The sequence below is a fragment of the Leucopleurus acutus genome, assembly GCF_964270905.1.
Source record: "Leucopleurus acutus genome assembly, chromosome: 14".
NCBI lineage: Eukaryota > Metazoa > Chordata > Mammalia > Artiodactyla > Delphinidae > Leucopleurus > Leucopleurus acutus.
This window is the reverse complement of record NC_139156.1, coordinates 14,725,327-14,743,771: the sequence shown is the minus strand read 5'-3', so window position 1 is coordinate 14,743,771 and position 18,445 is coordinate 14,725,327. Positions and strand designations below refer to the sequence as shown.

The 18,445-nt window shown below is 37.9% G+C and overlaps 1 protein-coding gene across 1 annotated transcript in view; it reads left to right on the top strand.

Annotated features, from left to right (window-relative positions):
• Window positions 1-18,445, top strand: part of ATRNL1 (attractin like 1) — a gene marked incomplete at its 3' end in the record, with an annotated part of 683,994 nt that overhangs the window by 564,844 nt on the left and 100,705 nt on the right. Inside the window, exon 28 of the mRNA XM_082854377.1 lies at window positions 10,514-10,628. Coding sequence (XP_082710503.1) covers window positions 10,514-10,628 — 115 coding nt within the window. The remainder of the gene's footprint in view (window positions 1-10,513; window positions 10,629-18,445) is intronic.

Genomic DNA, 18,445 nt, shown 5'->3' with positions numbered 1-18,445 from the left:
TAGGGTTAATGTTCAACTTTCTGGGAAAACTCTGTCATCCAGAATGACTCATTCCCTTAGACATCTAGGTAGGTTTTACTGTATTTTAATTATATACATATTTTTGCAACCAGTCAGATAAGATCTTTCAGAGTTTTGTCCATGCTTTCGTTACTTATAATAGGCTGTGATTGGCATAATAATCATACCAGAAAGTCATTTATTATGCTGGATCCATTAACATTTGATTCCTCATTAAGAATATTGCCATGTCTGCACTTGTATTTTTTCTGCTGACAGTTTTCACAGAGTTTCTTGATTTAGTTTTATGATTGAAATTTCAGAAATAAATGTTTTAATTTAATGTTCACTTGGTATAACAGATTTGAACAATAGTTTAATAAAAAAGCACTGTGAGTTCCTGATAAAGAAAAGTTTGTTGATGTCCATTTGGGATGATTTGCAGCATGTCTTGGTGAAGGTTGCACAGAGGCCCACTCTGTGCTGCACTTGTCAGGTTCCATCTGAGCATCTATAACTTTCTAAGCAGGTATTGATAATCTCAGTCATGACCAGGAAGAATGAGAAAGGGATGATGAGAGCCCTGTTTCACAGAGGACCTCAGCCTCCTCTCTGACCTCTTCTCATCCCTGTCTAATCAACACTTCTGAGGCTCTATCCCCAATGAACTTCTAGCAATTTCCTAAACAAGCTGTGTGCCTTTATGCCTCTGGGTCCATGCTTTTCCTGCTACCAGAACTCTCCATCCTTCATTCTCCTAGTCACCGTCAGCAAGGGAACGTCCTTCCCCAAGAGAACGACTCCTCCCTCCCCCTCCTTCCACTCCCGCCCCCAGGGCTCCGTGCATAACTCTGTGAGCACATTTAGCTCTGACGTCGTCTTAGTTGCCCTCAGCCTGACTGCCCTGATGGCAGCTTTACCAGGGCAGGCACTGTGCCTGTGTAGCGCTCTACCCCCAGTTGCCAGCAGGGGGCCTAACACATTTACGTTTTAAATTGAATTGATCTATCAGCAGCATGACTAAGGTCACATTTTGCATTTATGACGTAATGTGTTTTGGAAAGGACCAACATGGAGGGTGATACCAAGATCCTGATTTTCTAACTTTCCTGCTGGCTTATATCCATCTGCTATAGATGAAGCTTCTCTTTATAACTTTTTGTCACAACATGTAGAGATTTCCCTTGTGCACAATTTGGAAAAGAAAAATCAAATATTCATTTATCCATGAAATACTTATCGATCACACAGCTTAGGTGCCAGGAAAAGTTTACTCTGTGTAGCACATAATGTTCACCGTCGGATCAGACTCCTTGATAAAAGCAGAGAACAAAAATGAGAAAACTTGGCATTGAGATCAGATTTTTCCCACCCTATAAGCCGTCAATAAAATTCTCCCTTGGAGGCTTAATTTCTTAATTAATTAATTGCACACCATTAACAGAACTTTTAAAAATATGGTACCTGCCTTCAAATAGCTTACTTTTGAGTTGAGCATATTCTTTAGTGGAACAGAAAATAATTCCAAAGCAAAGTGGGAACTAGGAAGAATAGCATAATAATAGTAATAGCTGACCTTTACCAACTACTGTGATATATATACCTATGTGGGTATGTGTATATATATACACATACAGATACGTAAAATACATACATTCTATATGTATATCTGTATATAATATACATCCTATATGTACATAATATATAACGTTTAATCCTCATAACAACACTATGAGGAAGGTGTTGTTAGCTCCATTTTACAGCTAAGAAACTTGAGGTACAGAGAGCTTATGTGACTTGAACCCAGGCAGTGGTTGCTAAAGGTTGTTCTCTTAATCACTACATTACACTTGCTCTCAGTGGCCGCAACAGGAAAAATAACTTACTCCTGATTATTGAGATAGAATAAAGTGAGGAGGTCCTGGAGTGGCCTGGGACGACCTGGGGTGGCTTCTTGCCGACTGAGAGTTTTGAGCTGGATCTTGCAGAAATGGTAGACATTGGCAAGTAGTCTGGGTGGATGAAATGACCAAGAGCACAGGGTGGGCTGAAGCAAGATGGGAAGTCAGTTGATTTGACAGGCACATTTGTCTCTCGTACTTAGCAGTATTTTTTGAGGTCGAAAAGGACGGTCCCAATTTTGAAATGAGTGTATGAAGTATAATGGTTAGGTTGCTCTCTGCACAGAGCTATGGAGAAAATTACAGGTTGTAAAAAATCTAATTATGGCAATTACTTGATAGATAATCTATTTCAGATTTTTGAAAAATACTATCAGGAGTCAACTTTTAAAGATAATCTGTTCGAAGTCATCCCCTATTAACATGCATCTGTATTGACCAACTCAGGGGCAGAGCATGATTATATAATATCTCAAAAAGAGATAATATCCTCATCTTCTGGGACCTAAATACCTGTGAAAAAATAGGTGGCAAAATAACTGCTATCACAATCCAGCCTCTTCACGCCCCAACTCAATGCCACACAATTAAAATAACAGCAAAACTCAGTTAAACTATATATTTTACTATAGATATAAACCTTGAATACGTGTGTATATGAGTGTGTGTGTGAGTGTGTGTGCGCGTGTGTGTGCATATGTGTGTAGTGAGAGATTTTGAGCAGAGAATGAAAGTAGAGACGTTTCAACAAAGGAAAAAATATTTGGTACAATATGAAAATTAAGTTTACGATAGAAATACCTTGAAACTGCAGGAGCAGCATACTAATTCTGCGAATATTATGTTTTATTCCTTTACCTATTCCCACATGTAATACTTTATTCTCTTTGAATTTTCTTCTAATGCAGTTTAACCCTGGTTTTGAGAGTGTCCATCAGCTTAATTTCTTTTATTAATATGAATTATTCTCCTAGCGAGTAAAGCTAGCTAATGTGTTTCTCCCTTTATCATTTCATACAAATGGTAAATAAGGAGAGAATATGATTTTCACTTTTGGTTTTCTTCCCAAATCTAAACAACGAAATCAGAGAATCTGTTTCTGAGATCTGGAGTCTTGGTGTTTGCTGATCCTATAGAATCAACACAGTTCATCAGCTGTGAGCCAAATCGTCAGGCTGACTTAATTCAATGTTCAGCAAATTAATTCTATTTTACTAATGTGACTAAAAACTAAATTTTATATCAGTATAAACAGTCATTAAACTGCAAATACCAACTTGTGCAAGCTGTTGAAAAAGACTCATTTTTAATTATAAGTGGATTCTGATAAGAATAGTGTTAAAAGTGTTCTAATAGGGAAATGTTAGAGTGATTAATGTGCAGTTGTTTGCATTTTTAACATTTCACTCATATATCAGATTAGTATTTGTGTATACTGTCAGACTTTATTCTGTCCTTGTCAAAACACTTATTACTGCTGACAGGTATAACATATCCACATTAATCCTCAATTCCTTGATTCAATTTTCTAATTGCTTTTTTGGCATGCAGTGGTGGCCACTTAGTATTATGTGATGTATTCATCATATGGTATAATAATGTGCTTTAAAAATTAGATGTGTCATTTAAAGTACTTGAACAGGAAAAAAAATTACTAAGGATTGGAAATTTCAAATTTCACTGTACTTAGACTAAGTGTTAGATATTGTTATGTCACACATTCTGGAGGTTGTCCATAAATCATAGTCGCAGAATGTTGAAGAGATCCTAAAATCATCCAGCCTACTTGTTCATTTCCCAGTTGGGAAAACTGATTCAGTAATATGCCCAGGATCACACAACTAGATACTGGCAGAACTGGTCCTAGAACTCAAGTGTTCTGAACCCTGCTCAGAAATGGGGCAAGTATACGCATATAATTTTTATATTCCTCCTATTAATAGTCAAGCTGAGAGAATGAGAGACTCCTTGGCTTCTTAAGCTATACTTTTTAGCAGTATTGTATAGTGGTTAAGAATAAAGGTACTAGAATCAAACAGACCTGGGTTCCAATCCTGGATCTGCCACTCACTAGCTGTGTTACCCAGAGAATATTATCTGACCTCTCTGAATTTCAATTCCCTCATCTGTATAAAATAGAAAATAACACAATAATGCATATAAAGTGCTTAGCGCAGCTCCTGGTTCCTAGTAAGTACTCAATAAATGTTGGCTGATATTATTTTTCAGTGTTTTATTTTATCCCTTTAATATCCATAATTTAATTTAAATCAGTTTCTACCCACTCATACGTTTGATGAGTGGGTAGAAACTGAGTCATACCTCCCAGTTATCTCACCATGTGACAATTGCATTTATTCTTTCATTTACTCATTCACTTACCATGTGTAAAATGCACTCCATTAGATGCTATAGGTAAGGCAAAAAGGAATCCAATATGATACCTGCCTTGGAAGAGTAGGAATCTAATAGATTCCTATGTTGTCATCTAATACAACAATTACATCAATACCTGTAGTAAAAGACTGGGAAACATCAGTCCCCAAAAGGTAACACAGGTGCCATGCTTAGGCTTTTCAAAGAGAAGAAGTAAGTACAGGGCCAATAGACATAAATAAGAAACTGGACCTGCCCTCAAGGAGCTTGTTCCAGTGGGAAGACAGGGCAGTTGCCCAAGTGTCACTCAAGGTGGAAAATGAAAAGGGCCGTAACAATTAAAGAACTAAGGAGGGAGAGATTAAATACCTCAGACCAGGGAAAGCTTCATGGGTGAGTTGGCTTTGAGGGATATATAATTTTAGGAAAGTTAGAGGCCTATAGGAAGGATCTCCGGGACAGTAGGAATATTATGAATGAAGGAAGGAACAGATTCTGGAAACCCTGGGCACAGACGTTAAAGAGTGAGCACTTAACATTGACTAAAACATGGAGCTTGTGCAGAATAAAAGATAAAGTTTGATGAGTGGGGAGACACAAGAGCCTGGCAACCCTGAAATTACATCTTGGACTCCATTTTACAAAGTGGCAGCTCTCAGCCCATTTTGACACATAGGCATGTTTTTTTGGCAGCAAAATTTTTGAGATTTAATGTTTTAAATAAATCTTGTACTTTTCAGCTCACTGTGGTACCGACCGCTTTTTATTGTCTTATTCTACAAGTTAAGGCAGTCTTCTTACCTATTATAGACAGTGTGCATAACGGTTAGTCATACGAGCTCAGAAAATAGACTATAGTTTTCCAAATCCTGGTTTGGTCACCTATTAGGTCTGCAACCTTAGTTGTGTTATTTAAACTCTGAGCTTCAGTTTCACAAATTATGAAATGGGAATAGCCCCTACCTCTTGTGGTAGAATTAAACCCATGTAGGCATTTGGCATAGCATAAGGCATGTTGTAAGCACTTAAGAAATGTTAGCTGTTCCTTGAAGAGAATTGAGTTTGCAAGCCCTGCTGAGGCAGCACTGAAAGTTTTGCTTTCTGTTTCATTTTATTTTTTAATGAAGTATAGTTGATTTAAAAAGTTTCAGGTGTACAGTAAAATGATTCAGTTATATATATGTGTGTGTGTGTATATATATATATACTGTTTTTCAGATTCTTTTCCATAGTTCTGAAAGTTTTTTGAGAAGGGAAATAACATCCTTCTAATCTTTGGCGTTCTAGAGCATTGAAGTAAAACCCTACTTAAATTGCAATGACTAGTCCAAGGACATCAGATAATTCTCTTAAATCCTTAGCTGCCGGGGTTAGTTTCCAGCGTCACCCGCCTACTACTTCACTCACTCTTTGGGAAGGCCAGTGGAGGAAGCAGCAAGCAGCCAGCTTTGCCTGTTGGTATCTTCAGCACATCCAGGGATTCTTACAGCAGCAGTTGCCCAGGCTAGATCCCAGGTTCAGATAGTGGCCTCCCTTTTTTAGGACATGTTATTATGAGTTTTAAGAACTGTAATCTTGAAAATCCTTATGATTCCAGGAGCTTCTCTGGTAATTTGCTTGTCTTTAATAGCTGAAAAATGAAAAGAGTTTAACATAGAATTGTTGCTCCAAAAAAAGAAGAACTTGAAGATATAAGTACAATAGGTTGAAAAACACTAGTGTGAACAAAACGAGCCTTTTGTAAAATCTCCGTGTGCTCAATGAACAAGGACTGCTAATTACATGACTGTCAGTGATATTTTCTGGCACGGTCTAACGCCAGCTTCTTTCGGTACAACAAATATGAAAATGCCTAGAAGTAAATCACATTTGCTGAGTGCTGTGGGCAAACAAACCCATGCCTTATCTCTTTCAAAGGCAGCCATGGAAAATACATGATAAATTGCACAGTTCAGTGAACATGTTATGTCATTGTGAAATGATTTTGATTCATGGTTATGTATTTATTGCTAAACAACTGACAAACCTCAAGGTATCAGAAATATCATTCATGGGGGTTTGCTATTTTCTCTTGCAAAATTCAAGTGCTATGAAGTGTTTTTCTTTTTTATTTAAAATACTTTATTGAAAGTGATATTTGCCACAGTCTTTGGAAATAATTTTTTAAATTATATGAATTCCTGCCAGAAGTGTCAAAGAGCTGTGCTAGTCACTAATATTTTTATCATAATGAATAATTCATATTTTTGCTAATATCCTTTTATGAAAATTTTATAGCTAAAAATAGACAAAGTTGTAAGCCAGTTTGATTTCAGGATAGGATTATAATCTCGTTTCATATAGCTTATCAATATAATGAAATTTTTGAATGTTTTCTGTGCAATAGCAGTAGAATTAAGAGTGAGAGAATTATATTAAAGAAGATATTACAGAAGTGGCTTTTATGCAAACATAATTCCTTTCCCATGGTCAACATATCTTACTATACTCTATCCATTGCTGACTCTCTTCAGTTTAAAGTATTAAATAATTAAGGCATTTTCTACTTGAAACTTACAGTTATTTTTTACTAATTTTTCTTTCAGTTGGTGCTTTTGGCATCAGCATTTGATGTTTAAAACCTTTTCTTCTGGTGTTAAAAGCAGCAGGAAAGGTAGCCTGACAACACACAATATGCACGAGGCATATCGTAAGCACTTAATAAATGTTAGCTATTCATCAACAGATGTACTCTCACATTGTGTCTTGTTTTTCTAAATCTCGTAAACCAAGAACCACTGTTTCTCAACTGGTGGTTTTGTTTTGTTTGTGTTGTTTTCTTGTAATCACGAAATTCTTCTTTTCTGAGTTTTATAATCAAGTATTTTAACGTGGCTTTGTATATTTTGAGTAGTGCCGTTGAGCTCCTACGAATAAAATAACAAAGAAAACCTTGCCTGATGGTAGAAATGATAAATTATTTCTTAGGTATATTAAAAGGGATTTGGGTATTTCTAATATATCGCCATCATTTAAACCTGAATTCATTTTATTTTCCTTTAGTATATTTTAACCAATTGACCTTTACATATACTTTGCATTTATTAAATTAGGATAAATTTTAGTAGCCTAGAAATACGATTCAAAACATTCATAGTGTTTTTCTTTTAGCCTTGGAATATGACAAGCCTATTCTCTAAATATTTACATCATTGGAGAATATCTATGTACTTATGCTGATTCTGGCTTAACATTTTCAAAAATAAGTCTGTTAAATTAAATGTAAGCTTTAAAGGGGAGAACCATAGATCTTGTAACTTGATACAAGTATTGCAACATTGCTCACAGCATTTTCTTGGAAGATTTTTATGCCCTTCTACTACCATGGCTACTTTCACCTTTATGTTCAAAATTCCCAAAATGTATCTGTATGAGGATAATTTTAAAACATGAGATTTATGCTGCTATAAAGGAGAAATCCTTTATAACAACGTAAATCCGTTGTCACCAGAAATTTCAGTCTAAGTTTTACATGAAGGGGAACATATTTTATCTTTAATGCCTCATTAAACTTTCTGGAAATGGCAATATTCTAAAATATTCTAGGTGGATGACTACATATGTCTGTATTCCTTCTGAAAAATTCAAACATCAGTAAAAAAAAAAGACTAAACGAATCATTTGTTCTAATAATTAAAGTAGTGGTATTTTCTCTTCCATTTAATTTTACCTTTATGTATAGATGTTACTTTAAGTCAACCATGTCTCGCCTGCACTTTTTGAGTGAAATAGCCAAAACCACCATTCCTCGGCCAAATGATGTTCCTATTGTTTCAAAGGTGACGTTGTATTTAAACCTTAATTCTCTGTGTGTTTCTGTTCACATGGGTGTGCCTGGATTGTGTATGTTCACACACATGTGCTTGCACGTGTGTTTATGTTTGTGTGTGTGGGTACATGATTTTTTTGTACATTCACGATACATAAATTGCATTGTGTTGCTAAGAACATGGACTCAGAAAGCAGCCTACCTGAGTATAAATCCCAGCCCTGCTACTTCCTAGTTGTGTGAATTTGAGCAAGTTCTTTTAACTTCTTGCTTTCATGTTCTCATCTTACAGGGTTGTTGTAAGATTTAAATAAGTTAATATATGTAAAGCATTTTGAATACCTAATCCATAGTATTTAATAACATATTAGCATTACCGTTCTAATCATTATCATATATTCATTTACTCTACTTTATTTCTAAAGTCATATTATTTATACAAATGCATTGGTGGGTGATTATTACATATGTATTTCACTGAAATGATATTAAAGGTGTGCCTTGCTGTATGTCAATTATAGCTCAATAAAACTGGAAAAAAATTTAAAAGATATGTCAACGGAATATTTTGGATTGTGATAATTTGATTAGATAAACTGTTACCATTGGTGAGAGGAAACAGTTGCGAAAAAGCAACAGAAATTGCATAACTTGGTGGCTCACAGACGACATATCAAATATCAAATACACTAAAATGCATTCAGGGACTTCCCCTGGTGGTTCAGTGGTTAAGACTTCGCCTTCCAATGCAGGGCGTGTGGGTTTGATCCCTGGTCAGGGAGCTAAGATCCCACATACCTCATGGCCAAAACACCAAAACAGTTTCATTGTAACAAATTCAAAAAAGGCTTTAAAAATGGTCCACATCAAAAGAAATCCTTAAAAAAATGCATTCATTTGTTCAAATGTAGGCCTGTTGGCATCTACAGTGTGCCAGGATTTCGTGTTAAAATGACACATGGTACCATATGATCCAGCAGCAATCATGCTCCTTAATATTTACCCAAAGGAGTTGAGAATTCATGTCCACGCAATGTTTATAGCAGCTTTATTAATCATTGCCAAAATTTGGAAGCAATCAAGATGTCCTTCAGTAGCTGAATGGATAACTAAACTGTGGTACATCCAGACAACGGAATATTATGGAGCACTAAAAATAAATGAGCTATCAAACAATGAAAAGACATGGAGGAACATTAAATGCATATTTTTAAGTGAAATAAGTCAACCTGAAAAAGCTGAGTACAATATGATTTCAACTATATGACATTCTGGAAAAGGCAAAACTACAGGGACAGTAAAAAGATAGTACAGATGAACCTATTTGCAGGGCAGGAATAGAAATGCAGACGTAGAGAACGGACTTGTGGACATGGGAGGAAGGGGAGGGTGGGATGAATTGGGAGATTAGGTTTGACATAAACACATTACCATGTGTAAAATAGATGGCTAGTGGGAACCTGCTGTATAGCACAGGGAGCTCAGCTCAGTGCTCTGTGATGACCTAGATGGGTGGGATGGGGGTAGGGGGAGGGAGGTCCGAGGGAGGGAAGGGATATATGTATACATAGAGCTGATTCACTTCATTGTGCAGCAGAAACTAACACAACATCGTAAAGCAATTATACTCCAATTAAAAAAAAGACACGGAGGAACATTAAATGCATATTTTTAAGTGAAATAATTCAATCTGAAAAAGCTAAATACTATATGATTTCAACTATACGACATTCTGGGAAAAGCAAAACTATGGGGACAGTCAAAAGATCAGTGGTTTCCAGGGGTTGGGGGTGGGACGAGGGATGAATAGGCAGAACACAAAGGATTTTTAGGGCAGGAAAACTACTCTATATGATACTATAATGAAAAATACATGTCATTATACATTTGACAAGCCCATAGAATGTACAACACCAGGAGCGAACTCTAATGTAAACTGTGTATTCCGGGTGGTAGAGATGTGTCAGTGTTGGTTCCTCAGCTTGTACACAAGTGCTACTCTGGTGGGGGATGTTAATGATCGGGGAGGCTGTGCATGCATGGGGGCAGTGGGTTTATGGAAAATCTCCGTAGCTTCCTCTTAATTTTGCTGTAAACCTAAGACTTCTTTAAAAAATGAAATCTATTAGGGAAAAAAAAAAAACAAGACAAAAATAGAACAAAGCAATGAGTACTTTTCAAAATTGCAAAACTATGTGCTAATATGTAATGCCCCAAGAAAAATGTCTTCTAAATGTAAACGACCACCATTACAAAAAAACTACATATTACTGCAATAAAATATTCAACTGAACTATTAAAAAATGAGAAATGGTGTGCCTTCAACTACTAGGAATGAACATTTTAGCTGCCTGAAGCATAGTAGGAAAAAAGTAAGATAGCAGTGTCGTGTAAACTGTGCAAATTTAGAATGGGTTTTCTTTTTCAGGGAGCACCCAAACCAATAGCCATTGAACCATGTGCTGGGAACAGAGCGGCAGTTCTGACTGTGTTTCTCTGTCTACCACGAGGATCATCAGGTGCCCCTCCCCCAGGGCAGTCAGGTAAGATGAATGAGGCACCATCAGCAGTTAAGCAAAACATGCGGATGGAACAGAAGAAGTAAACAATACTACCAGATAGCACAATAAAGACATTTACAAGGTTCTGATTTACAGCATGGTAACATTTTATTAGAATACAAACTTCTACCCAAATATCTAGATATCTGCCTTGCTATAAATTCAGATTTGCAAGTGTTTCTCCTAAAAAATACGTGTTGAATATATGTGTGTATTTGTGTATAACATAACACATGTATGTACGTACGGACACACTTCAATTTGTTGTTGTCATTGCAATGAGTAGTCTCACTAGCAGGGCAAAGTGACCCTTTTGGGCAGCTTCTTTTCTCCCAGTATGTGTGTCATATGGGATGCCAAATTAGAAATACGATTAGAAGCTTGTTTCATAAATATGGAATCTAATTAGGGAACTTACTTACATGTTTGGAATGTTTTGCGGCATCGGAGGATAAAGCTTGCTGCAACCATCCTGGAATATTGAAGATAAGTTCTTGCTGTCAGCACCGGACAGGTGCGGTTCGTGGACCCAAGGACCCTCTCCTTCACTTGAGCACAGCCAGCCTTTTCCTCTGATTCTCCTTTTCCTGCATAAAAAGTATATTTTGAATTCGAGGTAACTCTGTGTATCCTCTTAGAGATCTTCTCATTGCTTCGACAGTTGTCCACATTGTAAACATGCCCCGTGTCGAGTATAACTTGTAACTAAATCACAAACCACGCTTATTTCTCTCTTTGTGCATATCCCCTTCCATCTGCTTACAATTTCTGATTATTCTTTCTCCTGATTGTTTTCTTTAAAGGACTCTCGGTGAAATGGATGCTTTTTTGAGGGTCAGGGTGATTTCAAATCTTTCTCTTCAGTTCCCCTTAAGGATAAAATAACGTGCCAGAGATCTGGCAGGTTCTCAACAGTAGTTGATGATAAACTCAGCTCCCTGCTTAGTTTTCTTTCCTTAGTTCCCTAGTTAGTTTTGACCTTGCTCCTCACTTTCTTGATTTGTGTCCAACGAGACACAAAAATGGAAGCCACACTGCTTTATACCTTATAAATTTTAAGATATTTATGTAACAGAATTTTTCCCATACAGGGACAGAGGAATTCCATCACCTTTAGACTTGTCATTTATGGTACCTGATGATATCTTGTTGCAGGAGTTTCTACCCAAAGTTCATTTGTAGATGTTTATTCAATGAAACAAACCTTCTCATATGTTGAGCCAATGCCTTACTTTTCTCCTTTCAGAACAACCAAGGTAAATGGGATGCAGTAAATAGAATAGCTTGGCACTGGTCAGATAAGATGGATAATTGTAGGTACTGTGCCCAGCTAATGGAAGTATTGTTTCAAAGCTGGGATGATTTCCAATACAAACACTTTACTAATGAAAACAAGTCTGTGTGATATACACCAAGGTTCTTCTAGATCCTTGACAAGATGATGTACTGATGGGCAGAGTGAAGGCGACTGCCAATACGCTGTCCCTTTAACCTTTGAAATCTTTTTGACTGATTTGAAAAAGCCAAACAGCAGTGTGGACCATTACCTCAGCTGTGTTTTATTACAGATGCACTGCAATTACTAATGGTAATGGGAAATTAGACGTGCATAGTGTTTTAGTCTTCACAAAGTATTTTCCTGTTTTTCACATTTGATCCTTACGACAGGCCTGTGCCATAGGTATTATAAAACTCACTTTATAAATGAGAGACTTGGTGTATATAAATCTCTGTATTTCTTTACTCAAGGAATTATTGGAAAAACATTACAGTAAAGAGAAAAGCAACAACAAAAAATATTTATTACTAACATTCCAGGTAATTTTTCCTGATGATCTATAGCAGAGAGCTTATTGCTCTATAATCTACAGCCTGTGTCTTCACAAAGCCAAACATTTGGAGGAGTACTGAAAATGTCCCCAGGGTTCACACAAGTAGGCAAAACCTTGAGTTCATTCACAACACTTTTTACCGCGACTGTAGATCGAACTATGTTGAATATCTGTGTGAATAATTCAGGATGAGTTTGTTCTTTGTTTAAAAAAAACTAATAAAATTTCTCTAGCTAACTTTATAGGAGTAGGAAGAGGAAGAGTCATTGATTCTGCTCCTTCAAAGTAAAGCATTGTCTTCTGTCTGCAGTCTACTTTGAAATGCATCAAGGACATAATGTTATTGATGGATGGATAGTAGGATGAGTAGAAGGACAGATATGTCATAAAGCAAGTAAAGCAAATGTTAATGGTAGAATCTAGGTGATGGGAATACTGGAGTCCATTTTAAAATTGTTTCCACTTTGCTGTATGTTTGAAATTCTTTATGGTAAGATGTGGGAAACAATAAAAGTTTTTGAAAACTCTTGACTTTACTGGGGGAAAGTAAAGGCAGTGCCTATAGAGAGGAATTTTCTAATGCTCACATCTATGTTTTCCCTAAACAAGGCAAATGCTGACACCAGTATACAAACGAAATGGCTTATTTTTTCACTTTTCATCAAGATATTTGGTGTGTACCCAGTCAATTAAAACTTAACATAGTATCATCCAATAGTTGAGAGGAAATGCCTTCCAGTGATAGTTTGGGAACCATATTGCTTCTCGGGAGGGAAATATTGACATTGGTTATCTCATTGCTAGAGTTTGGCTTATCTCATATCTTTACAGGAAGTCCATCTGTGTGCCTATGCTTATCACAGTGCCCTGTGTTTAGAAAGCAGTTCATAAATGTTCTTGATGATTATGATAATGATAGGAGACCTGGGAAATATGACCTTGAGCAACCACTTCTGTCTATGAGACTCAGTGAACAACAATAAAATGAGCAATTGAACTAGAATCCATTCATTGATTCTCAAATTGCGCAGCTAGGAGCCTTATGTGCTGAAGAGCCTCCTCCAGCGTTGGTGCAGGGTTAGAGGTTAGGGGAGTTAAGAAGGAGGTACTGGGCTTCCCTGGTGGCTCAGAGAGTCCGCCTGCTGATGCAGGGGCCACGGGTTCGTGCCCCTGTCCGGGAAGATCCCACATGCCGCGGAGTGGCTGGGCCCGTGAGCCATGGTCACTGAGCCTGCGCGTCCGGAGCCTGTGCTCCGCAACGGGAGAGGCCACAACAGTGAGAGGCCCACGTACCGCAAAAAAAAAAAAAAAAAAAAAAAAAAGAAGGAGGTAGTGGAGTAGCTTCATGGACAGACCCCTGACCCCATCCCCACTGTGTGAAGGACAGGGCGCCCAGAGTCTTCTCTTGGCTCTTGGGCTATTTATGTCTCCTAATGTGAGTGTATCTATTCAATGAGGAATAAGCATTAATTATTAGATTAGAAGTTCTCTTGCAATACTTTGCACAGTTTCTAATTCTTTTTATCAGGCCCTTTTTTGAAATGTAGCTTCCTAAATGTCGAGTGATGCTTTTCATAATGCACTCTTCACTACTATGAATGAAAGCATTTAAGAGAAGGATGAGTTTGGGGGTATGGAGAAGATGGAAGCATCCCATGAGCATGGTGGTTTTCTCTCAGAACCTGAATGCCAGCACTAACAAATAAGTGATTCGGAAACAAGCAGGGGCTAGTTCTGGCCATCTCTTTTAAGTAGCAAGTAGTGGGGTTTTTTTTTTTTTAATTCAAAATATGGCATTGTCTTTGGACTTTATTCTCTTTCTACCAGCATATATTTCAGTAATATTTAGCAAGTAATAATTAGACATGGCCCTTTAATGTCTGTCTAAAATGTGTGAAGTTCCCTTCCATGGCTCTCATCTTAGCAGAGGTCAAAGGATGCAGATTCATCCTTTAGATTACCCCATGCAGTAATCTTTCCCTTCTTCTTCTTCTTCTTTTTTTTTTTCTTTCCATGTAATGAATTTAGATGTTTATGAGCAATTCTCCCTCTAGGTGGCTTGGGAGAGTAAAAGCAAAAAATATTAAATAGGCTTTTTGGCACTCCTGGAGCTGGGCTAATTAGGTTCCCTGCTCCCCAGCCCTGTAAACCTGCTGCTTCATTCCTATATTCTCTGTGAGCAACCACTGCCAGCAATGCCAGACTGTCTTGGGCTAAAGTGGGATTTCTGCTGTTGATACATGTACACAGCCACTTCTCTTCTGCCTCAAAGTGGTTGGAAGACTGACGTCCTCGTAAAAACAGGGCATATCAAGTAACCCTGCTGCGTGTCTCCAATCACCTTGGACAGCAAGGTCCCCAAGCATTTTAGAGTCACATTAAGATGAAATGTGAACAAAGTAAATAGAGCTCTTCAAAAGCATAACCTGAAAATGATCATGATTGTGTCACTTTGTGATGAAGGATTATGGATTTCATAGTTTATGGATTCTTAGTAATATGAAGCGGATTAACTTTTCTCACTGGATTAAAAATCCGGTGGCCCAAATGTCCACTGCCAAAAGGGAGATAAGTGCTTCACCTAAATGTAGAACTTTGCCCTGATCTTGCCTTGTGTTTGGCAAAAAACCAAACCAAAACAAACAGAAACTGCTGGAAAGTCTAAGATTTTGAAACTTTTTTCTTTAGGTTTAGAAGTTTTGGCAGGATGACCAGATTATTTTGAAAAATCTAGAAATATTGTACGATGTTTAAAAATGATAGTCTACCCACAGTGTCATGGGTAATAATAATGACAAAAAGAGAACTTTGGTTTAGTCAAATGAAAAGAGGAAAACAAGAACCAGTAATTCTGAGCACTGAAGCAGGTTCTTTGCATACACCAATTCTTTTAACCCTCTTAATGAACCTGAAAAGTAGCTATTATTATCCCACTTTTACAGATTAAAAAAAAAATCTGGAAACTCAAGAGAGATTAAGTGACTTGTCCGAGGACCAATACAGCCAGTGAGTGAGTGAACCAGAATTCAGATTCAGGGCCATCTAGATCCTCAGGCTGTGAGACTCTCCCTCATCGCTGTGCTTCTCTGGATAAAGATACAGGGGTACTCGGGATAGCCCATATTCCAGAAAAAGCTTTACATTCAGATCAAAGAGGAAGGACCTGGAGTGTTCTGCTAAGCATTGGACTTAAGGGGGCAAGAAGGATATATTTACCTTTCCTAGTGATTTAACTCCAGAAATTTGGTAAAATGCAAAGGTGCACGTGCCATGACACATCTGCTAATGAAAGTATGACTCCGTTGTGTAATAGCAACTTGGGGCATGTAGTTATAGGAAAAGAACTTCGGCTTGTATGTGTGAGTTATGGACTTGGAGTCCCAAGTCCCAAGAAGTAGATCCAGCTCTGCCACCAGCTGACTGTCGCCAAGTCTTTTCATCTCTGGGTCGTAGTTTCTCATGTATAAAATGACTGGATTGGGCTAGGAAATCCTAAGATGGATTTCACTCTACTCCTGTTGTACAGTTCTACTACAGATTATGCTAAGTCATACCAGTTTGGGGTAGGAAGAGCCAATAACTTGTTTCTAAGTAGTACCTTATCTTTCCAGCTGCTCAGGTCCAGTTAAGAAGCTGTATTCCTATGTATATTGCTTGTTAGGGAATAAAAATAATTAGCACCGATCCTTAATTTTTTTAAATAATTTTAGTCCATTTCTTCTTTTAAATTAATTTATTTTATTTATTTATTTTTTGGCTGCTTTGGGTCTTCATTGCTGTGCACTGGCTTTCTCTAGTTGGGGCGAGCGGGGGCTACTCTTTGTTGCATTTCAGGGTGGCTTTTCTTGTTGTAGAGCACAGGCTCTAGGTGCGCGGGCTTCAGTAGTTGTGGCACGCGGGCTCAGTAATTGTGGCTTGCGGGCTGTAGAGCACAGGCTCAGTAGTTGTGGCGCACGGGCTTAGTTGCTCCGCAGCGTGTGGAATCTTTCAGGACCAGGGCTCGAACACATGTCCCCTGCATTGGCAGGAGGATTCTTAACCACTGCACCACCAGGAAGTCCCGGATCCTTAAATTTAAAAAAAATTCTTAATAATTTTATTAATAAAGGTTAGTTCTCAATCTTCTCAGCATGTTTAGAAGATGTAGATCGTTCACATTACCCCACTTTAGAAATAAGTAAAAGAAATCTCATAGCACCAATGAGAGGTAGAGGGTCTCTACAATCTCAGAGATGAATTGGGAACAGACTCCAGGTCTGCTGGCTCTCAGTGCAGTACTCTTGCCTCTGAAGCCAGTTTTTGAAAGCTAATTTGCATTTTTCAGAACCTTCTGGAGTTTCCTGTCCCTTAGGACTCTGTTTTCTTTCCATAACTCTGCCACAATACCTTCACACTTGTAGAAACACACCTGTTGATCTAATCTTAGCACTCTCTTTTTTTGAGGTGGCTGGAATAAGAAATAAGACTACTGAATTGTGTCAAAACTTCATTATAAAAATCTGTCATGTTAGTGACCTTTTAAGCGCAAATTCAAATATTGTTTACATCCAACATATGGGTCTTCATAAAAAGAAAGAAAAAGTGGGCACTCATGGCAAAACAAGCTACAAAATTAGGAAAGAGAGCCCAGGAAATGACAGAGATAAGAACAAATGTCTGAGATTATTGTTAATAATACGACTTTGTGTCAAATTAAAAAAAACAACCCTGATATTAAAAGTAAACAGAATCAACAGTAGGAGCTAATTTTATCTTCTATCCAAAATATAGTTATTATGAATCTTCATTTGTTACCTTTATTCATTCTAGAAATATTTAAAAGTATCTGCTACATGTCAGGCACTGGATATATGGTGGTGAACAAAACAGAATTCCTGCCCCCATAGATTTTAGAGCCTACATGGAGATAAACATGAACAAATAATCATGCAAATAAACCCATAATTATAAAATATGTTGTTTTATGAATAAAGAGTAGACAGTGTTATGAGAAGAGGTGAAATAACACTGATGTACAATTGCTAAGCTTAATATCTTTCCATAGTAGTGACAAAATGGCAAACGTAGTCATTAAAATGCCCTTTCCTCAGTTCTCACTTGTCATCACGTCTCTGTAGGGTTTGTTGAATATTCCCCATCATGCCTCTCCAACGTCTGGAAACTCCCTCTGGTGTTCTTTACCTCAGTCTATCACAGGTGCCTTCTTAGAATTTACTTAGAGATAATGCATGTAGAGCACCTCCCCTCTGTTCGTTACCTGCTTCTTCTGCCCTCTGAGTTCCCATAGGCATTCCCTGAGGATTAGTCCTTAGCCACCTTCTCATCCTGTCCACTCTCTCCCTTTAGGGTGATGCTCTCTTTGCTCATTTAGGGGGCTTTTCAGATGATAACTCCCAGCTGCACGGGTCTCCAGCCAACACTGGATTGGATAGTGTTTCAGTATAAAGCCACTCTTCCTTCCCCCTCTCTCCTGTTACCGTCCCTACTCCCCAGACTAGCTCTTCTACCCTGACTTTACTGTTTTTGTAAAGTCCATTTCAGAGTGACTCAAGTTTGAAACTTTGGAGTTGGCTTTTTTTCTTCTCTCTTTCTCCTCTTTGACCTCCAAGTAACCACGAAGCTCTTAGATTTTATCCCTGAAGCAGATAGAACAGACTTCCTTCTGCCATTCTTACTCCCTCCATTTTTGGCTCAGGCCCTGGTTGCCTCTCACCTGGACTTCTGCCAAAGGAAAGCACAGTTCGAATCATACCGCTCCTTTCTTCACGGACCTTTGCTGACTTTTCATTGCCTGATGAAATAAATCCAGACATTTACTCTGGGCTGTAAGGTCCTCCTTGACCTCTCTCCAACCTTCTTTCAGGTTTAGCAGGCACAGAGTCCTTGCCAGCGCCCACCTGCACAGCACCTCTGGCTAGTTTGGGGCCCTTGTGCAATTATTTTAACCTCTTGAACCCTCAGTTTCCT